General features: G+C 37.5%; 1 protein-coding gene across 1 annotated transcript; it reads right to left on the bottom strand.

Moving 5' to 3' along the window:
• Nucleotides 1–349: 349 nt before the first annotated feature.
• LOC141905929 (neuropeptide receptor 15-like) lies at nt 350–16093 on the bottom strand. The gene is made up of 2 exons (XM_074795038.1): nt 15880–16093; nt 350–1844 (listed from the first exon to the last, which is right to left on the bottom strand). Exons 1-2 carry the CDS (start codon nt 16083–16085, stop codon nt 1124–1126), a joined length of 927 nt encoding a protein of 308 aa, XP_074651139.1. The 5' UTR covers nt 16086–16093; the 3' UTR covers nt 350–1123.
• Between the last annotated feature and the right edge of the window lie 330 nt (nt 16094–16423).

Raw genomic sequence — 16423 nt, 5'->3', positions numbered from 1 at the left:
ACACGATTAACATCGCCCTATAAGCGCCGGGCTGTGCTGACGTCGTTGCATTGTTCACCGAATCCATTTCTGTTAATTAGACTACTTTGAGAGAACGTTTTAGAAATAAAGAATTCATCGATGGCCAAGGCTTAACAGAACCTCTCTCGAAAGCTTTTAGCAGCAATATATCGATTTTAGATATGTAACTTTAACATTAAAAACATAAATATGTTATGGAACTAAATCTTAATATCGTGAGCTAGAAATGGAACAAAATGCATTCATAGATGAATTCAGACTAAAACAAAATTATTAATGAAAAACAAATCACCAAACAATCTCACTGGTATAATAACATCATCGTCCTTTATTTTCGGACATTACAACAACATTGTCCGATAATACTAAATAACTTAATTTTGTCATAACAGATTAGATTGGCCAAAATGAGCTCGAGTTACATCGAGGCAGAATTCCAGGTCTTATATCTGGAACCGGCCCCTGAAACAAGTCAGAAAGTTGTAGATAAACACTAAATTGTGAAGCTCAGTGGCTTATGTTGATTTAGACGTAATAAGAGTATTTACTTAGTACACAGTTTCACTATGGTATAAGGTTTAAATATCCCTTGGACATAGTTCCACAGTAGTGGGATGAATTTGATAAACATGAAAAAATTTTGGAGTTGAAAATGAACGAATTCTTACTCACTGGTGGAGCCGTCCGCGAGATAAGTCTAGAGTTTTAGAATACACCCTGAACGCTTAATTTCGAGCTTTTACAACTATTAGATAAGTGAAATTAACTATTTCTGGATTTAAGAGTAGAATTTAACGTACAATTTTGGAATTCTACGTAGTTCAATCACAAAGATACTCGATCGTGTACATACATGCATAACAAAGATATTGCAATCTAAATCTTATAATGATTGAAAAATCTAAAACCGTTTTCATGACGTCAAACCAAACAGAAAGAAATATACAGCTATCCATTATTTATAAAATATTATACAGAACTGCAGTTACACGTATGATAGTCAGTTAGGCATACGACAGACATCTGGGAAAATTATTGATGACATCAATCGACTTTACAAACAATGTCTTCTTGGCACCAATTAGCCAAACGACGATTAACGTTACATTTCTGTCACAGTAGACGTTTTAAGACTTGTGAATCTGGTTGTGTTGGCTCGCGAACCACCAAACGAATCCATATTCGTTGCCTTTTTATTGTTCTTTGTCCCGAAACCGCACATAATCACTTTCTTGAATTTCCGACGAAAGTTCTGACTGAATATGCTGTACATAATCGGATTGGCGGCGCTGTTCATCGTCACCAGCGCCAGCGTAAACGCTTTGAAATTCCACGTGTGGTGGAAAGGTTTGTCAGCGAAAGTATTGTACAAAATTAATATCTGATTCGGCGAATAACAGAAAAAGTACACGACGATACACACGACGAGCATTTTAACGACACCTTTTCGGGCTTTGATGGCATCAGACACGATCATTTTTTCGACGCCATTTTCCGATTTGGTCGTACGGCGTCGGTGTAGTTTCTCAGTGCCGGCGAAAAGTTGGAATCCGATGATCGAGTACAGCGTTATCTGCACGACAAGCGGAATCACATAGAATAAAATGCTTTCCGAATACTTGTAGATCATCATAGATGTAATTTCATGTCCGGGAAATACCAGAAGGCAGTATACGTACTCCTGGTGTTGCGTGGTTACCAAATACAAACCGTTCGGTAAACAGCAAATTATGGCAAGCGGCCAGATACATGCTATAACAGCTAGAATTCTCTTCTTGCTGCACATGATATGTGCCTTGATCGGATGGACTATTGCAATGTACCTGAAATGATATCAAATATAAACAGTTTCATAAGAAATTGAAAGGATACAAATGAAATGTAGAGAGAATCCGACAATTATAATGAGAAACTGTCCGAAAGTGTAACTGGAGCTAGTAGTTAATCCAACGTTTCGACTTTATCCTAATAGCCATCTTCAGGAATACATTATCATCATTATGACTATTCATTATTATTGTGGGATTCTCTCTACATTATCGTTTCAACACGGATATGGTGTTTTATCAATCGTGAAAGCTTTTTAACGCAATTCCACGGTTTTGGGTACTAACATTCTATAGGTTGAGTGGAATTTAGCCGATGAATTTTTGTATTAAGGTATGAATACGATGTGAAAATCAACACAGAATAGGATACGTTGTTAGTTAGAAACGACCGTTATACTTCTGACTGATTCATTTTCAAATTTTCAATTCTAAATTTTTAAGTAGTTTTTTTCGATACCTAGGGGTATTTAAAAAGTAACTTAACTTCAGTCGGGCAATTTGAAATAGTTAATTACCAGATGCGTCGCATGTGTTTCTTACTACATAGAGCAAATGAGGCATATGCAAGCAACCTTTTTCAAAGGGATTATGACCCCAGGATTGCAACTTAGTTAGCAAACGAGGCGGCACCGTGATGAAGCTTGATTTAAGATTTTCCATGGGCAATGACCGTTTTCGGCGGCGTGAATTTGCAACATAACGGCTGAGTGATTCCGTTTCCATGCCTCAAAGCAAACGGATATTGAGGAAAATTGATGGCGCGAGATGTCAATTCTGTCCTGCGATGATCAGAGATTTTTCAGCAGTCGAGCAGAATTCACCCCATTTGCGCAGTGCATCATTTGCACAATTTGATTCATCATTGCACGAATAACGCGTAACAAGATGACGCTTTTTACTGTCACGGACGCGTCTCAGTTCCTAGTATAATCATATAGCTAGATGTGAAATGCCCGCGGGTATGCTACACACAGAGACGCTAGCGTCTGGATTATTTGAAATGTCTTTCAAAACTTGGCCGTTTGAAATATGTCTTGGCTGAATTAGAGAAACAACTTTCTTTAATGTATAAGACAAAGAAATCCCGACTTCAAAATCAAAGTCAAGACATTTTTTTTTCAAATTCCAAACGATAAGCGAGTCGTCGAAATGACCCAACGATCTTTTTCTGTTCCAGCGTTGATATATATCTTTGATGCAAATCTCTAAAAAGAATCGCCTTGTCATATGGAGCTTTAAAAGCAATCATATTTCAACACTATAACCAGATCCAGGTAGCTGTATTTGTTTCGATCGTAAGCTCTTTTTTTTCTACAGCATCAAAAACACATTTTCGAGTCAATTAAGGAATGAGTAGCTATGGCTCTATCTAAGTGCGGACCTAGTCGACACTTTATTGATTGCAAATGAGAATCCATCGATGAGCGATGCGTGTTTAGTATCAAATCGGTGAAATTAATGTGAAAGCAAGAGATACTTTGCAGATAAGAACCCCCCCCCCCGGTAACAACGAGGTATATATCAATATACATCCCTGGCAGTCAGCTGCACGGAAGAAGCCGACGCGCGGGTGAGTAGAAACGACCCGAGATGCGAGGCCTATGCGACTAATTCAACAAGTGTTTTTACGTCATGTTCCATCCCTGCGGCAAGTCATAACGGCCAATTAAGATGCGTGTAAGATATCCATCTAATGGAATGTTTATCATGACGACGAGTTTTAAACAGTGATCCAGCTCACGAATGCCCGGGGCTGAATCGAAGAAGTAAACCGTTGGCAGTTATTAGTTTTAAAAAAATATTCCTTTCAAATGAATATAAATTCAGAGACATTTTTTGCTGTCATGACTTTTATGTCACTCCTTTCAAGTCTTATTAGTCGCAAACGAAACGACCGTTGAGTGTTTATGCCAGCGAAGTTACGTCGAACAGGCGCCAGTTTAAAATAGTTTATTGCCGATACTTCGTTCATTGATCGGAATCGCTCAAAAGTTTATTCACGGCAGGTGTTCTGATTTTGGCTAATTTTGTTTAAAAGTTCCGATAGGATTTCACGGGAAGATCTTGGGGGGAATTTATTACAAATATCTGATAGCGTTACGCACGGAGGTATACAACGTATATACTAACAGTTCCACCGATTTCATAATTTATTGATGTGCACCGACCGCGAGAAAACGTGCTCCTATCTAACACTTTTCTGTGTAGCTTGAAATTGTTTATCTATCGAAATCATTCGCTAGTACACGAAGAAGGATTTATCATCCATCGATAAGCGCCGAAAAAAAACAAGTTTTATTTATTTTCAGTCTATGGTGGTGGTCGATCGATCGTCGGTTTCGTGCGTTCTCCCGTCGATAATGAAATATCAGTGACTGATTCTAAACTTATAACGTTCGCGTGATCCATTAGTTTTGCTGAGCATTCGTAATCACAACACTATTCAACCTTATTGAAATGGCAAAGGAGATTTGATTACTCAAAAAATATACACGGAATCATTCATTTTATTGCCGATTGTCTTTCTGCTTAGTTCGTATTGAAGTTTTTTTTTCTCGGAAAATCTACTGAATTAATTCACTTTAATTTGCGTTATTACTTTTGTTATATAGACAAAATACTTCTATAATAATAACTGTGTCTACGTGAAGCTTTTCGGTTGTATTTGAACTTAATTCCCCAGAAACGTTTCTTCAAGCAATCAAAATAACAGTCTGAAAACAAATATTTGTAGTGTTTGATTCAGCAAAAGATTTCTCATCAAAAACAAATGTAAATGCAATGTTTGACTGCGATAAATCGGTGAAACGCGTTGGGGGATAAGTACTTGGTTAACAGAGATATAATGCGTTATCGGGGAAAAAATCTAGAAATTATGAAAGACGATACATCCGTAGAAAACCGAGGGCCAAAGAACATTAATGGATTCTGTGAGACGCGACCGCGGATTTCCGAGCTCATTTTCGCCAGTATTTCTGCTCTGTGCAATGACGTTGTTCAATATTGTTCAGAAGTAAACTGAAAACAGTTTTTTTTTAACAGAACAGAATTTCAAATCTTAGTTGAACATTTTCGTGAAATTCGACCTAGCCCCGATAGAACATTGGATGTGCCGAAGAATAGGCGAGAAACGCAAAAATACACCGAAAAGATATAAACCCTACGAAGCTCTGCATCGGCCGTTGAAAATTCGACGAGGCGAACATCTCCAACGTATCTTTATCGCAAAACTATGAATCTGCAACGTATATTACAAAGTTGTCTGAAGAAGGTGGTTTCAAGTGTTTGCTTACACGCTATCCGTATACTCGTTTACAATATATACTTCGGGCATCTAACATATTGAAAAACGTACCCAATTTGTTTTCTCTCTCGACGTAAGCCTAAGCTTCTCACTGAATTCAGTTTTTATTTGATCACAAAACCTCTTAACAATACCAACGATGGTAATACATCGATTTTCGATATATAGATAAATGTGGTTGCGAGCTATCATCGCGGATATAAACAGCAAAATCGTACTGCAAGTATTGAAGCAATCTCTCGTGCCGAAAGTGAGTCCGATTCATCAAAACGCAATTATGGATACGTAATGTTTCCAGTAAATGATAGGTCGTGATCGCCTTAATTACCGCGTTCAAACTGTATATGTCGTTGTCCCGATCGATCGAGTTTTGTGTCGCGACCTTTTCTATATGGCATCGACTTCGGTTATTTTGTGGGAACAAAAAAAGGAGATGCGTGCACATTGATTTTCCTCAAATGATACAGAAAGAATGACATATTCAATAATAGGCTACGCTATCGTTTATGGTACAGTTCGTTAGTCAAAAAAAATTCCATCTAGGTTTTACAATGAGCCTCGCATGTGAATTGTGTTTTATGTGTAACCATCGTCTATCCATTAACAGTTCACCACACTGATAAAACTATTTATGAATAGTTATAGACAGGTTTAGAATAATAAAACTAAATGTAATATTGAATTTTTCATCGTTTATTTTCATACAAGAAAATCAAACCATATCAAAATGGTTGATGCCATTCCACATGATATAGGCTTAACTTTGAAATCTTAAACTATATATTGTGGAATTTCTTCGGTTTCTGCTCCAACAAGGGTAATTTTGCCTTTTTTCACGTTGAAAAAATGCCTTCATAATAGAGTTCGTATATTTCCAGTTGCATCGTGTAATGATGATAGGGCCCTGCAAGATATCGGTAGCTTGTGGCAATGCAGTCCATTGAGAAGATCGGAATGTGTAGACTTTAGGTAAAGCTTACATATCATTATCAATCAAAGATATTACTTCATTGACTTGACAGACGAAAGCAAGGAGTACAAGATGGAGCAGCTTCGATCATAATTACGGAAATTGAAGGAGTCGCATTTACGATTACAATGAATGACAGCAAATCGCCAGTAAATGGCTTGTAAAGTCTAATGCTGGTACTCTGAGACTGGCAAGACGATGCCTCAAAATTCCCCCTTCAAATGTTATTATAATATAAACAATGTACTCGACTCCTTCAAATTGTCATGAGAGGGTTCAATGGCACTAAAACGTACGCATCTGCACCTCCAAGAAATTGTTCAAAGGGTTAACATGATAACCGAGTGACACCGGAGCTCCAGCAGGCTACAGGCTCATGTCAAGGGGGTTTCGTGGGTAGTGAACGAACCTCTAAAATGTTCCCTTTAAAAGTACCCTTTAAAGTCAGTGTCAAACGACTTGGGTCAAGACTTTCCGCAATTTGGATACAATTTTCATGTTTTTCTTATGAAACTGAAAAGTAATCCATTCTTAAATGATTTATTCAGGTACCCAGGCACAACATATTCAAAGATCTGCCATTTGTCACTAAAAAGTGCCCTTTTTCAAAAAAGCTCGGCACGGGCCTGGGATTCAACCATCGTCTGATGTTGTTTCGCGATGGAAGAAAAATTCAATTCGATTACTCGTATACCAATAATCCAATGGAAAAGATCAAATGCTCATGTGAAATCTATAGAATGATGGTTCTTATAAAACCTTTGGCTAATCTACTAAACTGTCTGATTGGAATATCTACCGATTGAACCTATTCGGTAAATAATATTCAATTTCAGTCTCGAGGAATTATATTTGAATATATAGGAATTTGAATGATCGACAAAATGCGCTATCGATAGCGAGGAATCCAGACAGATATTCGCCCCATAAAACTTGTAATGGATATCACTCGAATGGCAAGCTGGTCAATAAATCAGTGTAAATATGAATTTAGCTGTAATAATCCAAATAATCTTACTGCAGATATCTTTTATTGGAAGCCGATATTCCTTAAATGGTAGACAGTTTCTGGTATCGCACTGACATCATGATTTGCCACTTTCATACGTACTTTGATAGCCGAAAAATTGAGAACGATGATTCCTTTGAATCTGAAAATATTGTTATCTTTTCCAAATTACAAATCAAAAAGCCCTTTTAATGTTTTCAGTTCCATTTCTTACAGACGGGCGAAAGTCTGAAGAATTATCTAATGGTTTAGACTTATTATCAGATTTTCATACCAAACGTAGTCCAACGTGGGCTCTACTATGGAGGCTTGCCTGGGTTTTTTCTTAGACTTCTAATTGAATCTGACACTGAATGTACGATGATTCGTTTCATTGAATAATGTAAGGTGTGTTTGTTATACACGGTATAAACTATAGTAATTACACTACTCATACTACATTACGTTAGACATTTGTCTAAACATATGATAGAAGTGTCAGCGATGGGAATATTAATCTTTCGATTAGAAAACCTTGTCAGATATCAATGATTGCCTCGATCGATGAATTGATCGAGTCCCGCGGGACGCGTTCATAAATCTGTCAATCGTGTCAGCCGAAAGCGATGTATGCGCAGCGAAAACAGTGACTGTTATCTGCGAAATTTGTCTTCATTATACAATCACGGACGCAGTTTCAACCTCAAATTCAATTTAATGCAACGACGCTTTGGTTTCGCTAGCTGTAAACATGGTACTCGGATTGTATAATGGATACGGCGTGAAGATGGCTGCCGAATCGTCCCGTAGAGAATTCGCTAAACCAATGCTTGGATTTTCTCAAAGTAAAGAAAAGGCAGTTGACGAGAGGAAGCAGAGAACACGTGTCGTATTGATTGTAAAACGGCTTAGAAAGTTTCAAGCGGAAGTTGACTCCATTTCACGTTTTACGCACTAATAGCCATCTCGTAATTGATTCCATCCATTCATTGAAGACACCGTTAAGTACATCAAACACGGAATTTTGCAACGTCATTATAGAAATTGTATAGAACATGTCCTCGACAATTGATTATTACACTAAAGGTTGGCCGAACTCATTTTGCCAATATTTAGTTTTTTACATTCATTTTTTGTTAATATTCATTTCAGATGATACAGCAGAACTTGCCAACTGTGACGACTCTCAATATACATGAATGGACCATTGGTGCATTTCTAGTCCTAGCAAGTAAAAAAGCTACATTGTATAAACATATTGTATAAAAAGATAAACGTCCCGTGATAGATACTTAGATATCGAATGAGATGAAATATTGAAACTTTGAATATGAAATGGAGCGCAGATGGTTTTAAGAAATGAATATATAGATAAATCCATAAATTGATTTATTGAATTGAAACCGCAAAGTTTCGGCTGTTGACTGACTGGTAATCGTCATTCCACCAGTCTGTTAGAGGAAGCATGAATATCGTTAGAATCTTTTTTAGATTTTTGGATTAAGAGTTCTCATTCATCCGAAGAAACACACGTATGTCACTCGATCATACCTGCGCGGCATCTTTCTTTTTTTTCGCTACGCTATCCAGTATCAATTAGTTACATATATAAAGTCGTTGCAAAATAACCTCTCGATCTTCATCATACATTTGTGGAGAGAACAAGTTGCAAGGTGAGAACATCTGATGGAGTGCGTCAGGGTGGCTGAAGACCCGCAAGATTGTCAGTAAATTAATATCGAGTATGCGCGCGATCGCACGGAATGATTAATGATGCGAAACCTTAAAAAGACCCAGCCATTATAAACCATAGATCAAATAGGCTTAATCTACGTTTTGAATTTTGTATTAAAGTCGTCAGTAGAATTTGCCATAATATTTTATTGTACTCTCAAAAACTTACATTATTAAACCTACATTATTTTCAATTATTCTTTTACTATTTCGTGACACTGCATTATTTTCAATAACTCTATTACTATTTCGTGACACTGTACCCCCCTGGTTAACACGTTGTAGTAGCGGATTCAGGGGGTGCCCGAGGGGGTGGTCTTGGGGGTCTGGACCCCTGCCTTCCCTTTGAGGCGGGCTTTTCATCAAGACAGTGATTGTTAAAGTTTGTAAAATTTGACACTCATCCTCTCGGAAACTGTAACATTTCTGCTGTATTTTAAAAACGTCTAAAACTGAAAGCGGAACCACGCGGAACCCGATAGAGGCATTTGACGCATCTTTTCTTTTGTTCTGGACCCCGGAGTATGTTAATTTAAACTATCTATTCAAAAATTAAAACCAACGCATCTCGAAGAGATCTCCCCCACGGTAGCTATAACTAAGAACAGTCGATCGCTTGTTTGGTATCGATTCAGTAACCTGTTGAAATACGAGCGTTTATATGAGTCTGTGTGAAAATTAGCGAACTATCCACAGGTTAAACGCAGTTAGCTTACGTCATTGCGGTTATAGACGAACTTGTTTTAATGCCCGAACAACTTCACGTCGGCGAACATGCAGTTTATCCCGGGAATATGGTAGATTACAACGTTTCAATGTTGAATAGCAGGAGTACTAGGCGAAATTATGAGATAAGACTTTGAGAAACTACAGACACTCGTATCTTACAGTACATCGTCTATAATATATAAAACCTGAACATTTTGCTTCGGCAAAATAATTTTTATATACAAACCTGCAGGTTTCTCGAGCGAACTCAGTAATTTCTCACTCTTCTGCGCGTTTTAATTCAATTTTAATTCTCAGAATGAATGCTTCGCTGCAAGGTCTGGTGAGGTTAATTTCATTTTGATATTCTGTACTTCTATCTGAGGTATGGGATATTGTTTTCAACTTCATTGCACGATAGAATAGGTGATCAAATTGATTCTAAAATTTTGTGTCTAAAAGGCCACGACAATCGTTTGCATTCAAAGTAACTCACTGCGAATACTTCCAAATTCATTCTTAATCTTAATCATCGAAAGACTTATTACCGGGTACCTTGGATAATCAAACAAAGACTTCCATCAATAATCTGCATTTAGAGCTCTTTACATTGGGAAAATTGGTAAATTACAATGAAGACAAGTTCTTACATTAAAGGGACGCACAGCAAATTATCTATATATTGTCGTTTTTGCCTCGGAAAAATGATGCCAAGGACATTAATAAGATACCGGCGAGAACGTCTCGGCGCAGAGATCGATATGCAAATCATTAATTGAACAAAACACTCATATGTGCGTGATAAACTTCGTGCACTCGAAATCTTATTCGATTAAACTGGGACTGTAAAAATCTACATACCGGGGCTGACCTATGTAACATGGATTTTCGAAAAAGAGAGCCTTGCAGAGTGGGAACTCACACTACAGGATAGTGTCGGCTATGGGTACAGCCTAGAGGTTTTTATATGCAATCTGAAAATGAGTACCATTTTGTTTTAGAATGCCCTTCTCTTTGCAATCTCCGATACCTTAAACCATATTTAATGATAATGCCGAGTGCCTACAAATTCATACAATCGTGACAGTCCATGGGCAAGCAGCTCCGTAAATTGTCCTACTCTATACAGCAAGGGTAAAAATTGGGATATTTTTTGTGGAGCAATCAATCATTATTGTAAGTGCAATTGTCCACAAGCATCATATTTGCAAATTCAACTGTAACTTTTTTGACGCCGCAAAAATCGTTAAAATAATGTTTGTGTACATTAACAACTACTATTCGTAATTCATAAAGGGGTCCGTGTGAGTCGATATGCACTACGTCTTCAATATTGGTCATCAATATTGGCGTTTTAAATAAAAAATAGAATTGTGAATTTTTATGTTCATCCTGTAATTGAATCTATTTCATGAATCTTATATTCTTTTTAAAAGATTTGTCTTTTTGGTAATGAATTTGAGTGGATGTGCCCTACGTCATCACTATTGGGGCTAGCCTGGTTAGACTGTTTGTCGGTAAATTCATTCTTACTTAAATTCAAAATAACTTAATCGACCCTTAATATCATCATATCATATCATTCGTTGTTGACAATATTAGGCGATAAATGTATCAATTTTCAAATCGTAAATAAAAATTCAAGTTAGTTTCATTGTTACTTCAGTATGCAGCTTGCACTTGACGACGGCCAATCTGACGCGCTGCAATGTCAGAAAATACCTAATCGTCTTATTTTTAACTTAGTCTTAACAACGAGGGCCTTTCATATAAATAAAGGCTGGTTTATGTCGACAAGCAACGCACCGCCTACCGACGCAACTGGGTTTATCGCCGATTAGCGGCAACTAGCGACCTACGAGCTGCTCTATCGGTTCGACATAAGCCAGCTTGTGACGGCAACCCGACGCCTACCGACTCGTCGCAAGCCATATCCGGCTAGTACCCCATGTTCTACTGCGGCCTACGGTAGGCCATGGACGTATAAACTAGATTATCTAGTAAATCTAGTTTATACGTCCATGGGTAGGCGGACAGTTGCTTTCGATCACAACCGACATAAGCTCATCTACGACGCGACGGAACTGAGCGCAGGGGTTCCAGCCAATAAGAGACCGCATATATATAGTACATATTATGACCGCTAGTTAGAGTCATTCGTAATTAGTCATAAACTTTCAAATTCAAGTAGTTCAAAACGTAAACCAAACCTCCAGCACGGCAGATGACTGGACCGAAGATTTAGAAACGAAATTGGTAGAATTATGGTGAGAGCGGCCATCTTACTATGGTGTCGCTAACACATTGTATTCTTAACAGAATCAGAAAAATAAAGATCTTGAAGAAATAGCTTTTCTAATAGAAATATATTTCCCAATAATTCAAAATTTTTCAAATTTATTCTCCAAAATGCTTATCACGTGAACATCTGAGCCGGTGCAGTTGCCAGTAATCATAACCGACATAAGCAGGGAAGCAACTGGGAGGATCTCGTATCCCGATAGTCGGCCTCAGTTGCTGGGAATCGGAGCGCAGTCGGCATAAGCTGGGCTGCGATCGCAGTTGCTCTCAGTTGCGTCGGTAGGAGCCGGAAGGCATCGCGTTGCTTGTCGACATAAGCCAGCCTTAACTCATCGTATCGTATTTACCAACTTATGCGGCGTATAGTTACGGTAAAAAGCGTATGGCTGTAAGCAAGATCTCTTTAATTGTCAATTAAAAAGATATAGAAACTGGTAATTTCATTTTGCTTCAATGCCTATATATAATACATATAAGCGGTTTACACTCACATTAGCTGGCCTAGATTTAGATGGTAGGCTAATTAATTGAGAAAATCTTATCGGAATTACTATAATTATGAAGTAATTTTCTTCTATTTACGACCGGCTTTTGACAGGCGTAAGAACGTATTTAACGCATGACGTTGGTTTAGACAGAATATCGCTCTTTGCGCTCAGTCAATCTGATTAATTCAAGTAACGGTGGCAAAGCGTCATCTGACCACACGTCAGCAACTATTTCAGCCATGTATATATTTTTTTTTTCGTGAATTCTCGTCATCGCGAAACTTGTTCATTTTCACGACGAAAAAAATTACGAGCACGGAAACGACGATGCCGCGTGGGTTTTTAACATGAAAAATAAAGGTATCGAGAATGATTGTGATCAATACGGAACGCTTATTTTGTTGCATCGAACATTTTTGGTCATGTCTGCCTGCTTTTTCCGAATGAATGCGCAAGTAGTTGTTAGCGGAACCACGTCACCTTATTTAACCACTCATTCGAACACAATTTCCTAACTTAATCGCGCACTTATTTTTCTAGCAAAGACTTTTTCCCCCCAATTGGCCAAAAAACATTTTACGTGGTAGTCGAAGCACGTCTAGTATACGTAGCACGTAACAAAACAAAAAAATATATATCATATTTATGTTTCTTGAATCTGTATTTCCATTATCGGTGTCTTTTGAAATACTGAGGGTATTCCTGTGTTTGGTTCTTTCCGTCTCCCTTTTGTTTACTGGGTTGTCTGATTTTCTACTCCACGGTGAATGAGAACCTCGACGAGCAAGGATAACCGTGGTTTGTCCGGGTCAATTATTTGGTCGAAGAAATAGCAAAGCGACTGCAATCAAAGGTAGCAAAGCGAAAAACAAGACGATAGAGTTTTAGAGTCGTCCGCAAATCGTCGCGTGGATCGTAGAAATTCGTATACATATATATGAAACCTGTTGTACCGTAAAACGGTATTGCTGACAACTATTGGGATAGAACAAAAGATAAAAACCCACCCTATCAAAAGACGCGCATTTTTTACATAACGTTCACCTTTCCGCGGCATCGATATATAAAGAAAGGAGATTGTGAAATCTTTTTGATGTGATTTTCTTACGAGAGCTTCAAAGTATATCAAATAAGACGTGACCAGATTTCCCCATAGATCAAAGACCAATCACTCCTCAAACGAAAAGTTCTCAACTTCTAAAACTCGGTATTTATGCGGTCGGTATTAAAGTTGGTACTGGGGCAAGGGTTAGACCGAGAATTTCTTACTCCTAAAGTAAGCTACACTGCAATCCCGGGTGTTGCTTGGTGATTTAGTTTGGACTCTGTATTAGAATCTAAAGAAAACGATGTTTGTTAGTTATCATTATTATGATTTTCATGATTATCATTATCATTATTACTCTCATTATTAATGCATTTTTAATCGAAATTTTGAAAATAAACTTCAGCCATTAATTGTATTGCAAAAAAGAGCTATCAGGCTAATTTCTAATTCCGATTATTTGGCGCACACTGACCCTATATTCAAAGCTTTTAATATCCTCAAGCTCAAAGATATTTAATAAACTTCAGCTAGGTACTTTTATCTACAGATCTGTCCACTCCGAATTACCGAAATCATTCGAAAACTATTGGAACCAAAATTTTCAAATCCACAGTCACAATACTCGGCGACGTCAAGATTTACAAACACTTTCTTTCAATAGTCTAAGAAGAAAATTTTCAGTAAAAGTATCCGGCCCTCTACTTTGGAATAACATCAGTGAAAATCTAAAAAACATGGAAAATTCTAAACTGTTCCAAAGAAATTATAGAAAGCAACTTTGTGCTTGATTTTATCATACAGTTATTCGAACTAAAATTATTGTTTTTGGAATATTTCAGAAAATAACTGGCTTATTAAATGATTATATCTTAATCAAGCTGTTATCATAGTTTACTTCGATTGCATTTTGTGTGTTAAGGGTTGACTGTGAGCATATTATTTTCTTTATTGCATTTCTCTTTTTTTCTTTTCTCTTTTGAGGGACCTGTTTTATACGAACTATTCCTTAGTTTCTACAGGCCCCTCCAGGTCTAATTTACTGTATTTTGTATTATGCTTTGTACACTATGCTGTAAATTATATTTGAAAAATAAAGTGTTCAAATCAAATCAAATCAAATCATCAGGGTTATACAAACTGGCATGATGGCAAATGCACACGTAATTTGCCAGATGTCACTTGACACAGACGGTGGAACAGAGTATAAAATTCAAGAAAGTTTGATGATTCGGTTTTGTGATCATGAGCTGAAACTTTCTGCAGCTGAACTTTTTCGTTAAAAGACATCCTCATTTTCTATCTTGAGTTCTAGCTAACGGGGAAAGGAGCGGTTCAAACAAAACGTTCTTTCTTCATTCAATTCAATTTCATAAAACCTGCTCTCCATTTAAGACACGATATCAATCGTCGATCACTGATTGTTTAGTTAAGTTGGTGACCAGGCGTGGCTGGTCACGTCCAGCACCCGGTTTCGATAAAGATGATGGCAATATCACATCATGTATTTCAGAATGCTCTGGTCTTGCACCTATCTCTGTATCGTGAAATTTAGATTGTTAGACTAAAATGATACATCCGTGAATGGGGACATGTCTGAGCTGTTGGAAATAGCAGACAGATATTGACACCATCACTCATATTGCCACGTATTTGTTGCGTCTCTGCCGCAGTTATCTGACGTTTTGATAATTCTTCAAATGTAATTCAACAATTATAATATGATTAATATGACAACTGCATAATTGAAACCCATTGCAAGTATCGCAATTAACACTGCGTGGTGAAAGTACGGGTCACAATTAACATACTACAAATACAGGATGCACATACAGCGTATGAGATATCACATCACACTTGTGGAAACTTCACAGTTTTGTTATTAAAAATGTGGCCTATCGATTCTGTGCCGTTCGTCGAATGTACGCAAATTCAAGAGCTCAGCGTTGTGTAATGACCATCGTGCGAAATGAATTTGATGAGAGAAAACTCATTGATATAAGCACGGAAAGTGTTGTAGAGAACAGGACGGTATACGATACACTCTGCGCCCATCACGAGAAATATCAACACTAAGTCCATAGAGTAATATGTTGATGATTCAAATGTCAATATAGACCTTTATATTGATTAGCGTAGATTTTCTGACATTTCCAGATCCCGATCTCAATTCCGTCGTATATATTTCGATTTAGAAAAAAGCAGGTGTTTGCGTTTTGGATAAACAGAATAGAAATAGGCTTATGAATGACTCTATAGAATTGGGCGAGTTTACCAGAGCTGAGAAATTGATAAAAATAAACTAGGTGGCATGTTACTGGAAAGTCTCCATATTTTATCATTTTCTTTTTTCTTTCTATTTTTCAACTTACACATGGAAATGAATTTTTCTGGTATACTTGTTAAGATGTTGCTATATGAATTCATGTCAAGATGTAAGGGCAGGATATAACTATTTCGGAAACACATGGATATTTTCGTGTCTACTCACCTCTCAACGCAAAGAGCCATTAATGTCATCACTGACGCATACACGGAAGAGGTCATTATGTACCTCATTGCTCTGCACGTGTCTTGCCCGAGTGTCCAGCCTCTGTTGCGGACAAACTGTATGATATCAGGAATACCAAAAAGCATTACAAAGAAGTCGGCCATCGCTAGATTCAGGATGAGAACGTTTGTCACCGAACTTCGCATTTTTCTGTCACTGAAAATAACGTATATTACCAAGGCGTTTCCTAATAGTCCAACAAGGTCTATGAGAAAAAACAAAAATCCAACACCAATAAGGGCACCCAGATCAGGCTCTGTAGAATTTTCCTCGGTAATGTTTTTCGGAAATGCCGTTGTATTTGATAGATTTGTCGTCTCAGCCATTGTTAAAGTATCTTTTCTTTATAGATGGACACACAAATTTAAAAAGTATCCGTATTTTGTTACCGAAACTCACTACGATTGTACCACGTTTCTCCCGCGTGACAGATTTTCGTGGCTTCGGCGAGAACGGTCATTAAATTCACTGTTCACGTCAAGAG

This window comes from Tubulanus polymorphus, chromosome 5 (assembly GCF_964204645.1).
Source record: "Tubulanus polymorphus chromosome 5, tnTubPoly1.2, whole genome shotgun sequence".
Classification (NCBI taxonomy): domain Eukaryota; kingdom Metazoa; phylum Nemertea; class Palaeonemertea; order Tubulaniformes; family Tubulanidae; genus Tubulanus; species Tubulanus polymorphus.
Note: the sequence above shows the minus strand (reverse complement) of the source record. Positions and strands in the feature narration are given on the sequence as shown.

Bases quoted from the DNA above. Each gene is read 5' to 3' on its own strand.
- LOC141905929 (XM_074795038.1), bottom strand. From the start codon at position 16,085: ATGCGAAGTTCGGTGACAAACGTTCTCATCCTGAATCTAGCGATGGCC. The intron at 1,845-15,879 runs GTGAGTAGACAC...ATATCATTTCAG, and splicing joins ATGGCTCTTTGCGTTGAGAG to GTACATTGCAATAGTCCATC.